Source organism: Pomacea canaliculata, linkage group LG8, assembly GCF_003073045.1.
Source record: "Pomacea canaliculata isolate SZHN2017 linkage group LG8, ASM307304v1, whole genome shotgun sequence".
Lineage (NCBI taxonomy): Eukaryota > Metazoa > Mollusca > Gastropoda > Architaenioglossa > Ampullariidae > Pomacea > Pomacea canaliculata.
In genome coordinates, this window is record NC_037597.1 from 21111036 (window position 1) to 21125360 (window position 14325).

The 14325-nt window shown below is 37.4% G+C and overlaps 2 protein-coding genes and 1 long non-coding RNA gene across 3 annotated transcripts; 2 read left to right on the plus strand and 1 right to left on the minus strand.

The window, feature by feature from the left end:
* The first annotated feature begins 2289 nt into the window (after window positions 1-2289).
* Window positions 2290-6868, plus strand: LOC112570520 (cysteine-rich PDZ-binding protein-like). The gene is made up of 6 exons (XM_025249002.1): window positions 2290-2407; window positions 2865-2930; window positions 4500-4554; window positions 5142-5227; window positions 5657-5674; window positions 6020-6868. The coding sequence occupies exons 1-6, from the start codon at window positions 2392-2394 to the stop codon at window positions 6082-6084; spliced, it is 306 nt and encodes a 101-aa protein (XP_025104787.1). The 5' UTR covers window positions 2290-2391; the 3' UTR covers window positions 6085-6868.
* A 158-nt stretch (window positions 6869-7026) lies between these two features.
* Window positions 7027-10301, plus strand: LOC112570434 (neuronal acetylcholine receptor subunit alpha-2-like; the record flags this gene model as incomplete). The annotated part of the gene is made up of 2 exons (XM_025248847.1): window positions 7027-9584; window positions 9977-10301. Coding segments are annotated over exons 1-2 (1215 nt in total), but the record flags the coding sequence as incomplete, so codon positions are not given.
* A 24-nt stretch (window positions 10302-10325) lies between these two features.
* On the minus strand, window positions 10326-13146 carry LOC112570522. Its single transcript, XR_003100639.1, has 4 exons — window positions 12816-13146; window positions 12388-12616; window positions 11589-11751; window positions 10326-11157 (listed from the first exon to the last, which is right to left on the minus strand). It is a non-coding gene; the product is annotated as an uncharacterized LOC112570522 (long non-coding RNA).
* Window positions 13147-14325: the final 1179 nt, after the last annotated feature.

Consider the following 14325-nt stretch of genomic DNA (forward strand, 5'->3'; position numbering starts at 1 on the left):
CTTTTTTCCCCATACACTCATACAGGCGCAAAAGCAAAACGCGTGTAAATGCAGAAAAAAACATGCTAGGTGCAGTGGAATATCTGTCTACAAGCAGTAAACGCTCAACACACCTCACATTTTTGCCAGAAATTGGAAAATTGACTGGGTAGTTTGTTGCCGAGGCAATGTCATCTGTAGGATGCGAATTTTCGCGCAGATCAACATCCTAGTGTCTGTGAGAAGCTCTGCAAGCCATTGATTCGAAGCACGCCAGGGAGAAATGTCGAGCAAAACACGGAAGATTTTCTTGATGTATTGCGTAAGAGAAGCCAAAGCCCAAGCCAACCCGAAGAACAAAGACTTGAAAATGTCAGCACTAAACTGGTATACCCTTAAAAAAGGTGGTTGAGGGAGATGTCGCGCCAAAAAAAAAAAAAAACCGAAAATAAAAAAGAAAAAACAAAATATACACACACAAAAGGCAAAAAAAAAAAAAACAAAAACCTCTTCAAAAGTTTCAGAAAACTAGATTCAATATAATCGCATTCCAAGACGGAGATATTCCACTTCCCCAACACACCCCTTCCCTCCAAATACAAACGCTGTTGTCAGCAAACTGCTCTACGTGTAACTTTTCTTGAATGCGCCTAGCTGTTGTTTGAAATTTGCAAACGAAAACCCCGACAGGCCATCGAAGACGTTCACCGACACTTTGTAATCTTGTGTCAGGTGGGAGGGTGGTGCCAGGTTCATTTCGGGTGAACATGTCTCAGCAAGAAAATTGCTTGGATATTTTTTGCAGCAGTAATGGATTTATTCGAAGTTAATTTTAGCACAGATTCTGTTCCTTTCGGGTGAACCACTGTTTGAAAAAATGTCGAAGAAGCTGAATCAGGTGACAGTCTTCTAAGGCGGAATTGGGTTGCTACAGAACAAGTTACAGTGTCTGTCGTCAGAGGACCCAATACGCTCTCGTTTGTAACAGAGGCACCTGTTGTATCACAGTCTGAGAGAGAGAGGGAGAGAAAGGTATGGGTGTTGGTAAGAGGGAGAGACAGACAGACAGAGAGAGGAGGGATAGAATTCAAGTTATTATATTCGGGAAACCCATTTATCTGTTTATTAACGAAGGAACACTAAAAATATCATGCACCAACATTAATATTGCTTTCCACAAAGATTACTACGTTTAGCATATTTACAGTTTCTGTCATTGATACTGAATATCACATACTTTCATCTCTTTTTTAAAACTTGATACTTGAAAGTTGGTTTGTTTATCGATGTGTCAGCAGTTTCCGTAAACAGACCTGCGATGTCATCGATACTCTGGGTGGAAGGTCTCTCACACTTTAACACATCAACTCCAGACTTACTTTTATTATAGCACTAACTTAAACCTTGAGTTTATTTTAGCACCAAGCCCTGGCCTATGTATCCACTCCTACATTCATTGTAGGCACCGAAGTCAAACGAGATGTCTACCAGTGACAAATGTAAGTGGGAAGACGGTCTACTGGGAGAGAACTTGCAAACCTCAGAGCAAACCTTTAAATGGGTTGTCTCCCATAGACCACTTGGTCCACTCACTTTTGTCACTGTAGACTTTAAACGAGTGACATTTATAGGGCAAAGATCGCTTCCCATCTTTACCTAAAATGAACAGTAACTTCAAAGAGATTAACAACAACCGCAGATGTTGCCTCAACCGATGGTGACTTGCCCATATTACTTTTTGCTATTTCCTTGTGTGTGTGTAGTGGTGGGGTACGTGGCGTTCGTTGTTTCTATGACGCTATATTCACAGCTGGGTGAGACTGTTTTTGAAGTTAATGTTCTTATTTAGAAAATAGTCAGTTTTAGAGACATAAGCGTTGGAATCTTCCTATTAGAAACCTTTATTCTGATTTCATATTGGCCGTCGGGGGTTTTCTCTAGGTACTCAGTTTTCCTCCTACTCCCCCACCCCCGCGCGAAATTACCTCTAGGTGGACCAAAGAAACCATGCAACCAACCATCACTGGAACCGCGACGACAAACGAACGTCATAATCTGACAGAAACGTGCAGTGAATCTCAAGAAAAGTGGTAGGCATTATTAAGATATGGCAATAACGTCCATAGGAAAACAAATTATTATCTTATCATCTCTTTCTCTCCCGGTCTCAAACACTTACACTCCTTCCAGACTTGTCGCGAACAGAATACGTCAGTCTCAGATCACAGATCTTTGACTTTCATAATCGAGTTTTAAGTTTTTCATATGCATAATTGCTTCGTTTACTGAAACATAATATATATTTTCAGCACAGACTTATTATGATTTTGTTGTTTCCGTTGACCATTTTCATTTTTACGACCTATTAACTTCCGGCTGAGAATCACCTTTGGCATAAACAAGAGGAGAAGAATGGTTTGCGAAAAGTGTAAGAAAAATTACATAGTTTTAAAAACTCAGTTAATTATTTTGTCGGTTTACCGTGGAATATCTAATATGATAAAAGAAAGGGTCTTAAAAATACACAACGAATTACTGGTTTTAATCTTAAATTTTCATCCTTTTAACACAATGCTGAAATGATAAATACACTGGACGATTGGACTATTTGAGGATTTATGATAACTGTTTTACTATTTCTAACCAAATTTTCACTTATTTATAGAACATAATTATATCAGTAGAAATTGTAGTATTGATGTAAAGGTACAGAACTAAAGTTTAGAAAAATGTATGGTAAAATGGTCATAAACTAAACGACTGGCTGTATAGAACGTACGTATGTTTCTTTTCAGTCTGTCGAGTTCGTTGTATTATTTCTTAATCTAATTTTATCAGTCAGTTTGAAAGTGTTATATGTGTATAATAGTTATATGTTATTTTAGGTCAAAAGAAACTTGGAAAAGTGATCACACCAGACCCATGGAAGTCCGGAGCCAGAAATACAACTGGTAAAATATTGTTATATTTATTTTAATTTATCAGTTATTTCAGATAAAAATTATAAGTTTTAGAGAAGGGTTGAATCTTAAAAAATGTATCCATTTGATGTGCAAAATTTTTAAAAATTATTCTTTTGATAGGTATGAATTGATGTAATCTTTTTGTTTGCTGCAGTCTTAATAGCTAATGTCTGTCCTATCATTGTTTAAGGAACAGAAAAGAGCAGATTGTTTACTATTTACTAAGTGTTTATATTTACATGATGCAATTGTCTGATATTGTTTGTGTTGAATTCTTGCTTGGGTGTCTTACTATTAACTGACAGCACCAGATCATTTTCATAAATGCTTGTTAGCATTTTCAATTTTACTTAGCAGCACTTGAACATTTTTAATTGCCTCGTGTGCAAGACAACAGATCAACTTGCAAAAGATGATAATAGTATTATCATATATTAATGTTAGTATTCAAATGTTGGTATGGTCATGGATATCACACTGGACTTTATATGCCTTGACAAGAGTTCTTAACAGTATTAGTAATTCACAAAGGAATGGAATAGAAAGAGAGGAACATTCAGCAAGAAGAAGAAAAAAACAATAGTTTGTTAAAGTCTTATAAAGCAGAATTTAGCAATGTGTAAGTGTGGTGGGTGGCCATTGATAGCTGATCACATCCACACTGTTTGTCCAATCCCTACCCTATTGGAAGAAAAGTTTGTTTTGATTATGGATGAGTTGTGGGTGGGTGTATTTTGCTGTAGAGCATTTTTATTTTTCTACTTTTTAAGATATTACCACTGGCTTTAAGAAATAATACTGCACCGGAAAAAAAATGCAACATACTTGTGTTATGCTGCATGGGTAACATAATAATTTCAGCAGATCATATGACAGCAAAAGACAAGATTTTGGGGTTGGGTGGGGTACCACAGCAGCAAGATAGTTGGGGGGTGTATAAAGTGAGTGACAAGTTCCAGAAGGGAGGGGGTGAGGATGAGGAGTTCAGCACATTATGTTTGGTATGTCAAGAATAGATATGCTTCAGTGTGGTGACACGGATGCCATGCATGTATATGCCAAACTGAAAATGATGTTCAAAAGTTGAATGAAAAAATCCTGCATGCTCTAGAATACTTGCATAGCAAAAGTGTCATACATAGGAGTGTGAAGGCTAGCCATGTTTTAATATCAGCTAGTCAAGAGGTGTTTCTCACTGGCCTCCACAGCTGTAGGAGGCCAGCACTTGTTAACAGTCTGAGACAACCCAACTGCTGATGGTTGCCTCCAGTATTTCAGTCCGGAAATTCTTGAACAGAATCTGGCTGATTGTAAAACTAACTTGATGATGTTATTGCTAGAATTCAGCTATTTTTCAGTGATTGTTTTTGAGACCAGCATTCATTATTATTATGTTTGTGTGTGTGTGTTTCTTTTCTTAAGCGAAGTGCTTTGATCCCACCTTTAATGGTGGGGAAAAGTGCTATATAAATAAACGTATTATTATTACTAAGAAATCATCCCAGGTGAACCTGGTTACTCCCATTATTTGTCTATTTATATTTTCTTTTTTTGCAGAGGGTGGAGGTCGAGTGGTTGGTGAAAACAAAGCACTAACAGCCAAAAAGAACAGGTGAAAAAGAAAAGTATTAAAAAAAAGGTCATCTGTAGTACATTTCTGCAGACATAGCAATAAACTTACATTCTCCCATGAGGTAGTTCACATGTTATGTAGTAAAAGAGAACAGGGGATGTTTAAACTTGTGCATTGTGGTATTTTGGGGGTGGTCTTTTTAGAACAGCAAAAGAAATATTTTGTGTTTTTTGTCACCATTAGTAATTTTCTATGTGATATAGTTCTGGATAGAGATATACAGTATTCATTGAAGGGATTTGAAGCAACAAAAAAAGTAATTAAAACCTTTATCAGTAATTATTGGTGGTGTAATCCTGAACCACATTTGTCTGAAACTTCAACATACCAATGCAAGTTTATGACATAGTTGGGTTATGGTTGTGTAACAGGGAACTCTTTACTTCAGCTATAAAGAACTGTGCACAGCATGGAAGTTGTTCTCGTTAGTTTCTTGGTTGATTTCTTGCTTCTCTGTTATCTAATTCTTTTTTAAATTGGAACATATTATGTTGACATAATGTTTACTTCTTATTAATAGGGTATTTAAATGTTTTAATTTTGAGTCCATTCTCTATTTTTCTTAGGTTCAACCCCTATTCATCAGGATCCTTTGAGAAATGCAGAGTTTGCAAGTCTTCAGTCCATCAGCCTGGATCACACTATTGCCAGGGTATGTCATACAGCATCTCAGTGACTTCTTGGTTTTAATGGCTTTGTGGTAGAATAAAATATGTTTTTCATTAAATGTGATGGTGTTTGAATTTTCTGAAGAATTTGTTACTTGTGAAAAAAATTGAGGCATTGTTTATTTTGGAGAATTTGTATTTCAGTTATGACAAGTTTTAATTTGTGAATTGTTACTATAGCAAAACATTGCTGGTTACTTTCTTTGTTCTTTTACATCATTTAGAGAAATAAGTCACAGATGGGTGAGAAGAAAGAGAATGGAGTTAAAATAATGTGATTTTTAGAGCTATAGATTTCTCAAATAATAGGAAATTCTAGACCAAATCTTGCTAAGAATTGTTTGCAATTCAAGCAATTCTTTTTTTTTCTGTGGCTTTTTATTACTGTATCAGAGATATTGTATTTGTTTCAGGTTGTGCTTACAAAAAAGGTAAGATAAAAATATCAAAATGTGAAAAAATAGAACAAAGTTTTATCGGGTAATACAAATATAATTTTCTAGGGATATTAAAAACAAATCAAAATAGTGTTGTATATTCTGAAAAGACAAGTTCATGAAGGAAACTATTAATATTGAAGAAATGAAAGTCAGAAAGATTCATAAGGTCATAAAAAGTATCAAATATATAAATTAGATACTTTTTAATACATGTTTATGCATAAAACAATTGTGAACTTTGCCACATAGTTAAGAGCTCTTGTTACATGCCCCTTTTTTTCTATTTTTACTTTCCACTTGCCACCATACACCAGTGGTTATTACTTTCTGTTTCAGGTATCTGTGCAATGTGTGGCAAAAAGATCATTGATACTAAGAACTACCGTCAGACCTCTGTTTAACTGAAAATATATTTGTCTTTGAGATTCTGTTGCTGATGTCATTTCAGCCCTATTCTGCAATGGGAGAATGGCATTCAAAATTACTGCATTTTTAATGGATATTTAATTGTTTATTACTGAAACATATTGTAACATGTTAAAATCTTCAGTTTTAAAAAGAAATGTTTAGTTGGAGATAATAGCTGGGGGAGAATGACAGATGGCTGAGTGGCAAGTGATGTTATACAGTTACTGATTAGACCATATGGTTTTATACTTATTGTAACTCTTTGAGGTGAGAAAAGCGCTCTGATCAGCTAAGTCAGTAAAATTAACTATACATTTGTTACTGTTTTAAACCATTTTAAAATTCCATTGTTTTCTTTATTAGTATTGCAACTCTTAACACTTATTTGCTCCTTATTCTCCAATAAACTCAAAATGGAAACCAAACCTTGAGTGAAAAGGAGATTGTCTTTGGGATGTAAAACATGTTTCTCACAAAGATGGGATAAAGGTAATCGACATCTGTGCTGTGTATCATCAGTCATAGCACTGAAAATGAGCAAGCCATTGGACAAGCTTAGGTACATTTACTAACATAAAATATCATTGACCTCATGCACCTTGTCCATGTAGTTGTTCAAATTGCTTTGGACCTCAAATTATGACTAGGGATTGATAAGCTAACCAAACAGACATTTTTCAGTCATGGATAACTTTTGCTGACATGACTGATTAGTGTTGCAAATAACAAAAATTGTGCTGAACTTGTATGGCAAATAAAATATACCTTTGTTCCAAAGCATTTTGGTATTCCAATTTTTGACAGTTGAGTCTTTTCCTTTGTTGAGATCATGTGATGCATGTAATTTTGCTGCATACTGAGAACAGCTACAGATTTGATCAACAAAACCATTGCAATTTGGTATTTTCTACTAATTTGCACCGGCAAATCTGTTAACTAAATATAGGTTACAGAGTTTGGTCCACACTGCTTACATCTCATTAATTATTTTACAAAAGGAAAGTATTTCAGTGTAGGAAACACCAGGCATGGAGAGAAAATACAAATGCAGGATGATCAAAGTTTCTAAAGTTCTTTCCCAAAGTTTACTGGATAATTGAGTTAATTGCAAAACTAGTGACGTTTAAGCTCTTTTACATCCCTCCACCTCCAACTTCCTCAAAAGACCAATAATTCAGAATTCTAGGAAAACTGAAATGGCAGACTGTGCTCTCTTTCTCAACTATCAGTTTAGTACAAAATGTAACAAAACATTTTGCACTAGATAACCTGGCTTCTAAGCAAACCAAATGAGTTGATTTTGCAATCGGTTGCCAAATACTTTTTCCAATGTACATCAGTTTTTTTGCTTGTAACAGGCACATAACCTCACATCTTTTGTTTGCACCTGCTATGCTTGGGAATTTGTCATTGATTGCACTGATGTTTAAAAGTTTGCAACCAAATTATCTGTAGCATTCTTTAGTTTGTCCAGTACTCCAACATTGCAGCTTGGGTATTGTGGAAGTGCTTACATTGGGATTGTTCTCTGAATTCATTTAAAAATGATTATAATAAATTCCTCATGACGTGAACTGAAATCGTGTAAAAATTAGTGAAGAGCCTGCTGATGTAAACTGCATTTGATTCCAACAATAATGAGTATACTGATTCCATTTAATTCATCATAATAATAACAATAAAAATGACCATTGGATATAAAACACTGTTTTCCTAAGAGCTCACAATGTTTTATAAAAATAATACTAAGATCGTAACGGTACATACAGCAAAACGATGTTTGACACCAGCACATAAGCACCCACAGTCAAAAGCGTCACAGAACAAAGGTGTCTTCAGCCGCTGCTTAAATGCTGACAGTGAGGATGCATGTCTCAGCTGGGCAAGGGAGCAGGGCAATCCGGGGGATTCCGAAGTGTATTGGAGACAGCCGGGGCAGTAAAGACAAACACCGAGCGACATTACATTAATTCTAGAAATAATAATCCACCTTTCGGCCTAAGACGGTAAACAAGGCAGCTGAAATCTTCAGAAATCCGTCTTTGAAGGTTTGCAAACAGCAAGTTATTTACAGAGTTAAAGCAATTCTTTCTCCTAATGTTTCTTTTACTTCAATGACAATTTTTGCGAATCCGTAGGATAACTTGCACAGACGCCTATGTAGATTGCCTGAAGAGTTTTTCATCCTTTTTGTGGGAAAAAACTACCTATATTTGTTTATATATAACTGAAGACATTTCTTTAACAATAAACCTTCTGCTTATTTTATATAATAAAGAGAATTAGTTGTTAAATAGGCTTGACGCAAGAACGACCTTAATTGTTCTTGGCATCAGAACTTCCATTCAAAATTTCCCTGGACCAGCGGCGCGCGCTGCCCATTTTATTTACTTCTGAATAGAAACAGTTTGCAGAGCTCTTTGGTGATCAGTGTGGTTCCATTTGTTGCCACGCAACAGTCTAGCCTTGAAGTTATATGCATAAGAATTTGTTACTTAAGCGAAGTTTAGGAGTTTCCTCAGACACCGCAGGACACAGAGAGAGATAGAGTTGGCAATGAGCAAATTCATTTAGGGGAAACAAGCAGCTGCACGCACAAAACAATGTTGTGCTTACGTGCGCTGGAACGAAGTTGCGAGCACTATCACGTCCACTTTCTATTTCAGGCAGTGTTGCTGATGGTGTTTGTAGAGGGTGCCACTTATCAAGATTCCGCTAACCTGGAGGTGACACTTTTCCGAAACTACTCCAGGACTATCCGGCCCACTCTAAACCAGTCGGAACCGGTTCGGGTCAATGTGACCCTCCAACTGCTAAGCGTCCTGAAGGTTGACAACCAGCGACAGGAGCTGTCTGTGCGATGCGTGCTGTTGACGCAGTGGCTGGATCAGCTGCTTATCTGGTCGCCGGCGGAGTTCGGGGGCCTGGAGGTTCTCCACCCGGATCAGACCATCCTGTGGGCGCCGAGAGTCAATCCCATGAGTCCCGAAGACGACGGCGACATCATGAACAAGTGGATCACCTCGCACCAGCTGCTGCACACGGGGCTGGTGACCTTTCGATCATCCGGGCAGTTGCGGCTGCCGTGCTATCTGGACATGACCGCCTTCCCCTTCGACACTCAGACCTGCAGCTTCTCCTTCATGGTGCAGGACTACACGGAGCGCGAGGTGACGCTCTTCAACGACTTAGACCATGTGCTGATGAACAATTACGTCGCTTCCGGCGAGTGGGACTTGGTGCACAGCGCCTGCAGCCGCAACATCCGGGGTCAACCCCCGCTGACCTTTTCCACCGTCGACGTCACGCTAGTCTTCCATCGGCTCAGCGGCTTCTACGTGCTGAACCTCATGCTACCCTTCCTCTTCATCTCCGGCCTGGTGCTGCTGACCTTCCTGGTGCCCGTCGCCAGCGACGAAAGAGTGAACTTCGCGCTCAGCGTCCTTCTGTCCCAGGTCGTCTGCTTGGATTTGATAAGCAGCTACATTCCCACGTGAGGACTACCATCTTGTCCTAAGTTATTTGAATCTTTGCCTAAAGTTGCATGTGCTATGTTTAGTACAGGACTCATTCAGACAAGATAACTACCTTTCTATTATTTAAAATGCTCATGGATCGAGATGTGTCTTTTCAACTGTAAGCAGATTAGTGATCATGCTAGAAAGAGACTTGTATTTTTTTTTCTTTCTCTGATGAGGGGGTGTGGTAGCTTTCATGTTTAATCTTTGACCCTAGTTGCAAGTTTCTAGCATATTCCAATTGCAAGACATTTGGCGGAAATTGGTCTAATTGTGTGTAGAATTGGTGCAATACTTTCCCCTCTATAGAATTCTTGTATCTGTATCCGCCATCACCTGTTTCTGATATCGTCTGGTTACCTCCCAGGACCTCAGACGAAGTGCCTGTGGTTGTCTTGTGCTGTCTGCTGCTGCTGGCACTGAGCGCTGCAGTCGTGGCCCTGTCTGTGATGACGATGTCGCTGCATCACGATCACTCATGCGTCCTGACGCAGACTTTGTGGTGGACCCTGTCAAGGTTAATTCGGGTCAAGGTACGTCCTTCAAGGAAAACGCACAAAAAATCGCAGGTTGCAAGCTCAGCCAGCCTCGCCTCTGTGAGTTTTCATGCCAATGGTCAGACAGGTCTGCTGGCCAGTGTCAATTCTTCGAGAACTGTGGCACAGACATCTGTTCCTAACACGGAAGGAGAGAAAAGAACAAGCGGAAGTGACGCACAGCTAAAGTTTACACCACAAAGGGCCTCGCACAAAGAATGCGAAGGGCGAGATGAAGCAGAAAAGAGTGTACAACTGGGACAAGCGGAAGACGCAGACGAACTTGTGAATGACTCAGTCAAACAAAATATCTTGAAAAAGTTTGATAAGGTGTGCAGTGTTGTAGTTTGTTTCCTTTTTGTGTCCATCCTTATAATCTTTGTTTTAGTGATAACTGCTCTAACATATGATTAAATATCCCTAGTAGCATTTGGAGGAGAGGCCATATAGGACCCATGTGTGTCCCATATAGGACCCATATGAGCTATCTTATGACCATATGGGAAGCCTATATCGGCCCAACCGCCGAAAGCGCAAACAGGTCCGACCGTGGGCCGAGATGGGCTTCCTATATGGGAAGCCCATGTGAACCTAGATACCTAGATTTCCAGCTATTATTGGTAATTTTAGGTATTTTGGCATATTCTGATTTACGTTGTTTTTAAATCAGGATATGCCAAAATTCCTAGAAAAACCAATAATATCAAATGCATCAAAATAACCCTATAAATGCCAAACAAAATGTTACAAAAAACAAACATGATTTGTCGTTTTCTGATGTTTATTGAAATTGTTAATTAAAAAACTAATTTTAAATATGCAAAAATTGTACAGCTTTACTTGTCCTCCAATTCGTTCCCCACCCCAGAACTATTTACTGACTTTAACAGTCTGTGCTCAGGTGCCCTTTCCCTTCTGCCATTCTCTCAATTCCTAGCACCAGCTAACCAGCTAGAGATCTGCATCTGCAGTTCTGCTTCAGTAGCTTGAGGGCAAGTTTTTCTTGCAGCATCTAAAAATAGAATAAACATAAGAATATGAAGTCTGTGTAAAAATAATCACTTAATTGTAGGTCACTGACCCTAATATCCAGAACATAAGGTGAAATAAAGAAAGGTACAAGCAAATTATATAGATATGTAAAGTGGCACAAAAATTTTAATGGCTATAAACAGAAAGGAACTACAAGTGGAACTGCATTTCAATTTCAGGTAGAATTTCTAAAGGCAGGAGAACTCTGGAAATACTGATTTCAAAAACAATCCCAGTACATGGGAACTGTAAAGATGTCTATCAACTGTCATCTTAATTCCTTTCTACACAAAAATTAACCAGCTGATTAAAGGACTAGACATTGCATAAACATATTGACTTTTACAGACAAATGAAATATTTTTTCTCAATGACTCATGAAAACACAGAGTCAAATATTTAAATCCTTACCCTGAACTGTTTGTACAAGAAAGGGGTGGTTCTTGAGTCCCTTCTTTCCCTTCAGACCATGGAAGTTGTAAGACCGGGCTAATTTATTTGAAAATAGCAGAGACCGTTTGTCCCTGACGATATGCTTTAAACTGAATCCCCCACGCATTGCCAAATAGCATTCCTGGAAACAGACAATAATAAACATACATCACTTTTTAAAATAAAACTTGCTGTGGGCAGTATCATGATACGTGTTATGAGAACTAGTATTATGAGACCAAAATATGGATGAAAACCATTAAGGAAGTTTCATATTTATCTTTGTAACCAAGCTAAAGTGCTTACAGAAAATTTATTATCAGCTGTAATTGATGCCACCATAACTATGCCTTTGTTACTTTTTAGTATTGCAGACATGTCATTTGTTCTATACAATAAAATGCTATGAAAATGTTTAAAGGGAATAGCAAAAATACACTTGACTCCTTCTAAAAAATCAGAAGGTTCCCAGTCACTTAATCCCCGACGCTTCATCCTTAAAATGAAATTTTAACTATAAAAATTATGAAGCCGGCAAAAAATTTAATTGAAATTTAAATAATTATCTTCATATAAACATCACAATAAGTTTTACAATTAAAATAAATATTGAAATACATTAATAATATTCAAATTATACTATTAACTTCAACATCATTTGAAAATCTACAACATTAGTTAAACTATAGTTAAAATTTCATTTTAAGGATGAAGCGTCAGGGATTAAATGTCTGGGGATTAAGTGACTGGACACCAATCAGAATAATTAAGCACATACCAATTCGTGTTCGTTTTCCTAGATCTGTCTTTAAATCCAGCTCGAGACGTTCTACATCCTTTGAAGATTTTAAGGGAAACTGTAACCCTTGTGGCAGATGTCAGCTCCTTTTCTTGGGTTTGGTACTCCATCTGCGCAAGCCTATTTTTCACATCTTTCACATCAGTTTTCATCTCTTCCAGAAGAGACAGTATATGCTGTACAGCTTTCCGTAGTTTATCTTGTTTACCTGGAACCAACGAACGCAATAGCAGAAAACATGTAAAATAGTGATCCTTATTTATTTCAATTTTTTTCAATATGGCAAAAGCCACCTGGGATTTTGCACTTCTAGTTATATTTCAAAAAAACACTGTTCAAAAGTCTTGGTCGAGGGTAAGAACAAACAAAATGTTAAAATGATTATGAACGAAATGACTTCAAATTACCTTCCAAGGGGTTGTGGGTCCCTGTGCTGGCAGGACGAACACCATAACCAAAGCCACACTATCTGTATGGAAATAAATATTTAAAAAAGTAGGCAAATAAGATTTCACAAATCAAGATCAAAAGCACAGCATAAATTTCACTTTAATATAATCACTTTAGTCACTTTCACTCTTATAGGGCAAAATCACAACCAAAGTTACACTATTTGTGGCTTAATGACATGTTATAGTGTTCAAACAGTTCAGGTATTGTCTTTTTTTTCCTTCTTTTCTCCTGCAGCACACAATGACATAGCAGTCATTTTGACCATTAATGCTCATATGCTTTATAAAAAATTTTCTACACAAGAATTAATTATGAATATTATGAATCAAAAAATAAATTGCACTTACTTAATGACTTGTGCAGGAGAATTGGAAGCATAGAACATGAGGAATCTGGCTTTATAGCTCTAATTAATGAAGCTTGCATCTGGTTCAACAGATTGTGGTGGCCAGTTGCACATCCTGTGACCACTTTCATCTTTAAATGCCAGCAGCCAGCTATCTAGAATAACAGTAAAATAAATTATTGACCATTATATACAGTCATTACCATTTGTTTTAGAGAAAATACCATTAAAGTTATTTTGTCTGAATTGATACTTCCAGTCACAATCAGTTGTCAATGGACTATCTCTATGAGGTTTTTTGGGTTCACCACTGGGAACACAATCCTTCTGCTGCACTTTATCAAATATTCTTAATTACCTGCTGCAGTGGAAAGTTTGGTGTTTGAACAAGTTTAAGCTGGCCTCAAAAAATATAAAATTCAGAGGCACAGTAAGTCCAAAAGACCAAATCTGCCAACATTATCAGCAATTGGTGACAAAGCAAGTACATTATACACCAAAAATCCCTTACCATACAAACGGTCGTCTTCTTGAACACATAAACATGAAAGGTTATGAGCCTAATCAGCGTTTTTTCACACACAGCCCAGGACTTGCAAGACAAAAAAATAAATAAATAAGAGAAAATATTATGATACTGCCTATAAGAAACATGGCCTTTTAACGCTACTATATCAGTAAACAGAAGGAACTGTCGAAATTCTGTTGCCTTTGAATGGTAAAGTTCATGACCTACACTTTCGCAATTTATTTGAGGAAAATTCTGACAGGTCAGAATTCTCTGTATCGCTAACGGCTAAAGAATTATCAAATTGCAAGCTTTTAGAACTGCTGGGCCCGATTTCTACTTCTCTCTGCGTTAATGTGTATTCTATTCTTTCTTCTCTTAGCATAATATTCTGCACTGAACTTGGACATTTCTGGAATTAAAATCTCAATAAATATGCTAATTTAGAGCATATAAATCATACATACTGTTATTGAGAGTCCAACACATGTATCAGCATTGGAATTGACGTCTGAAGAAGCTTAATTATAATTCCTGTTGCGAAAAGAAACACAACTTTGCAAATGGCGCGCAGTTCCGATCACGTACACCATTGGCTAAAAGTCACGTG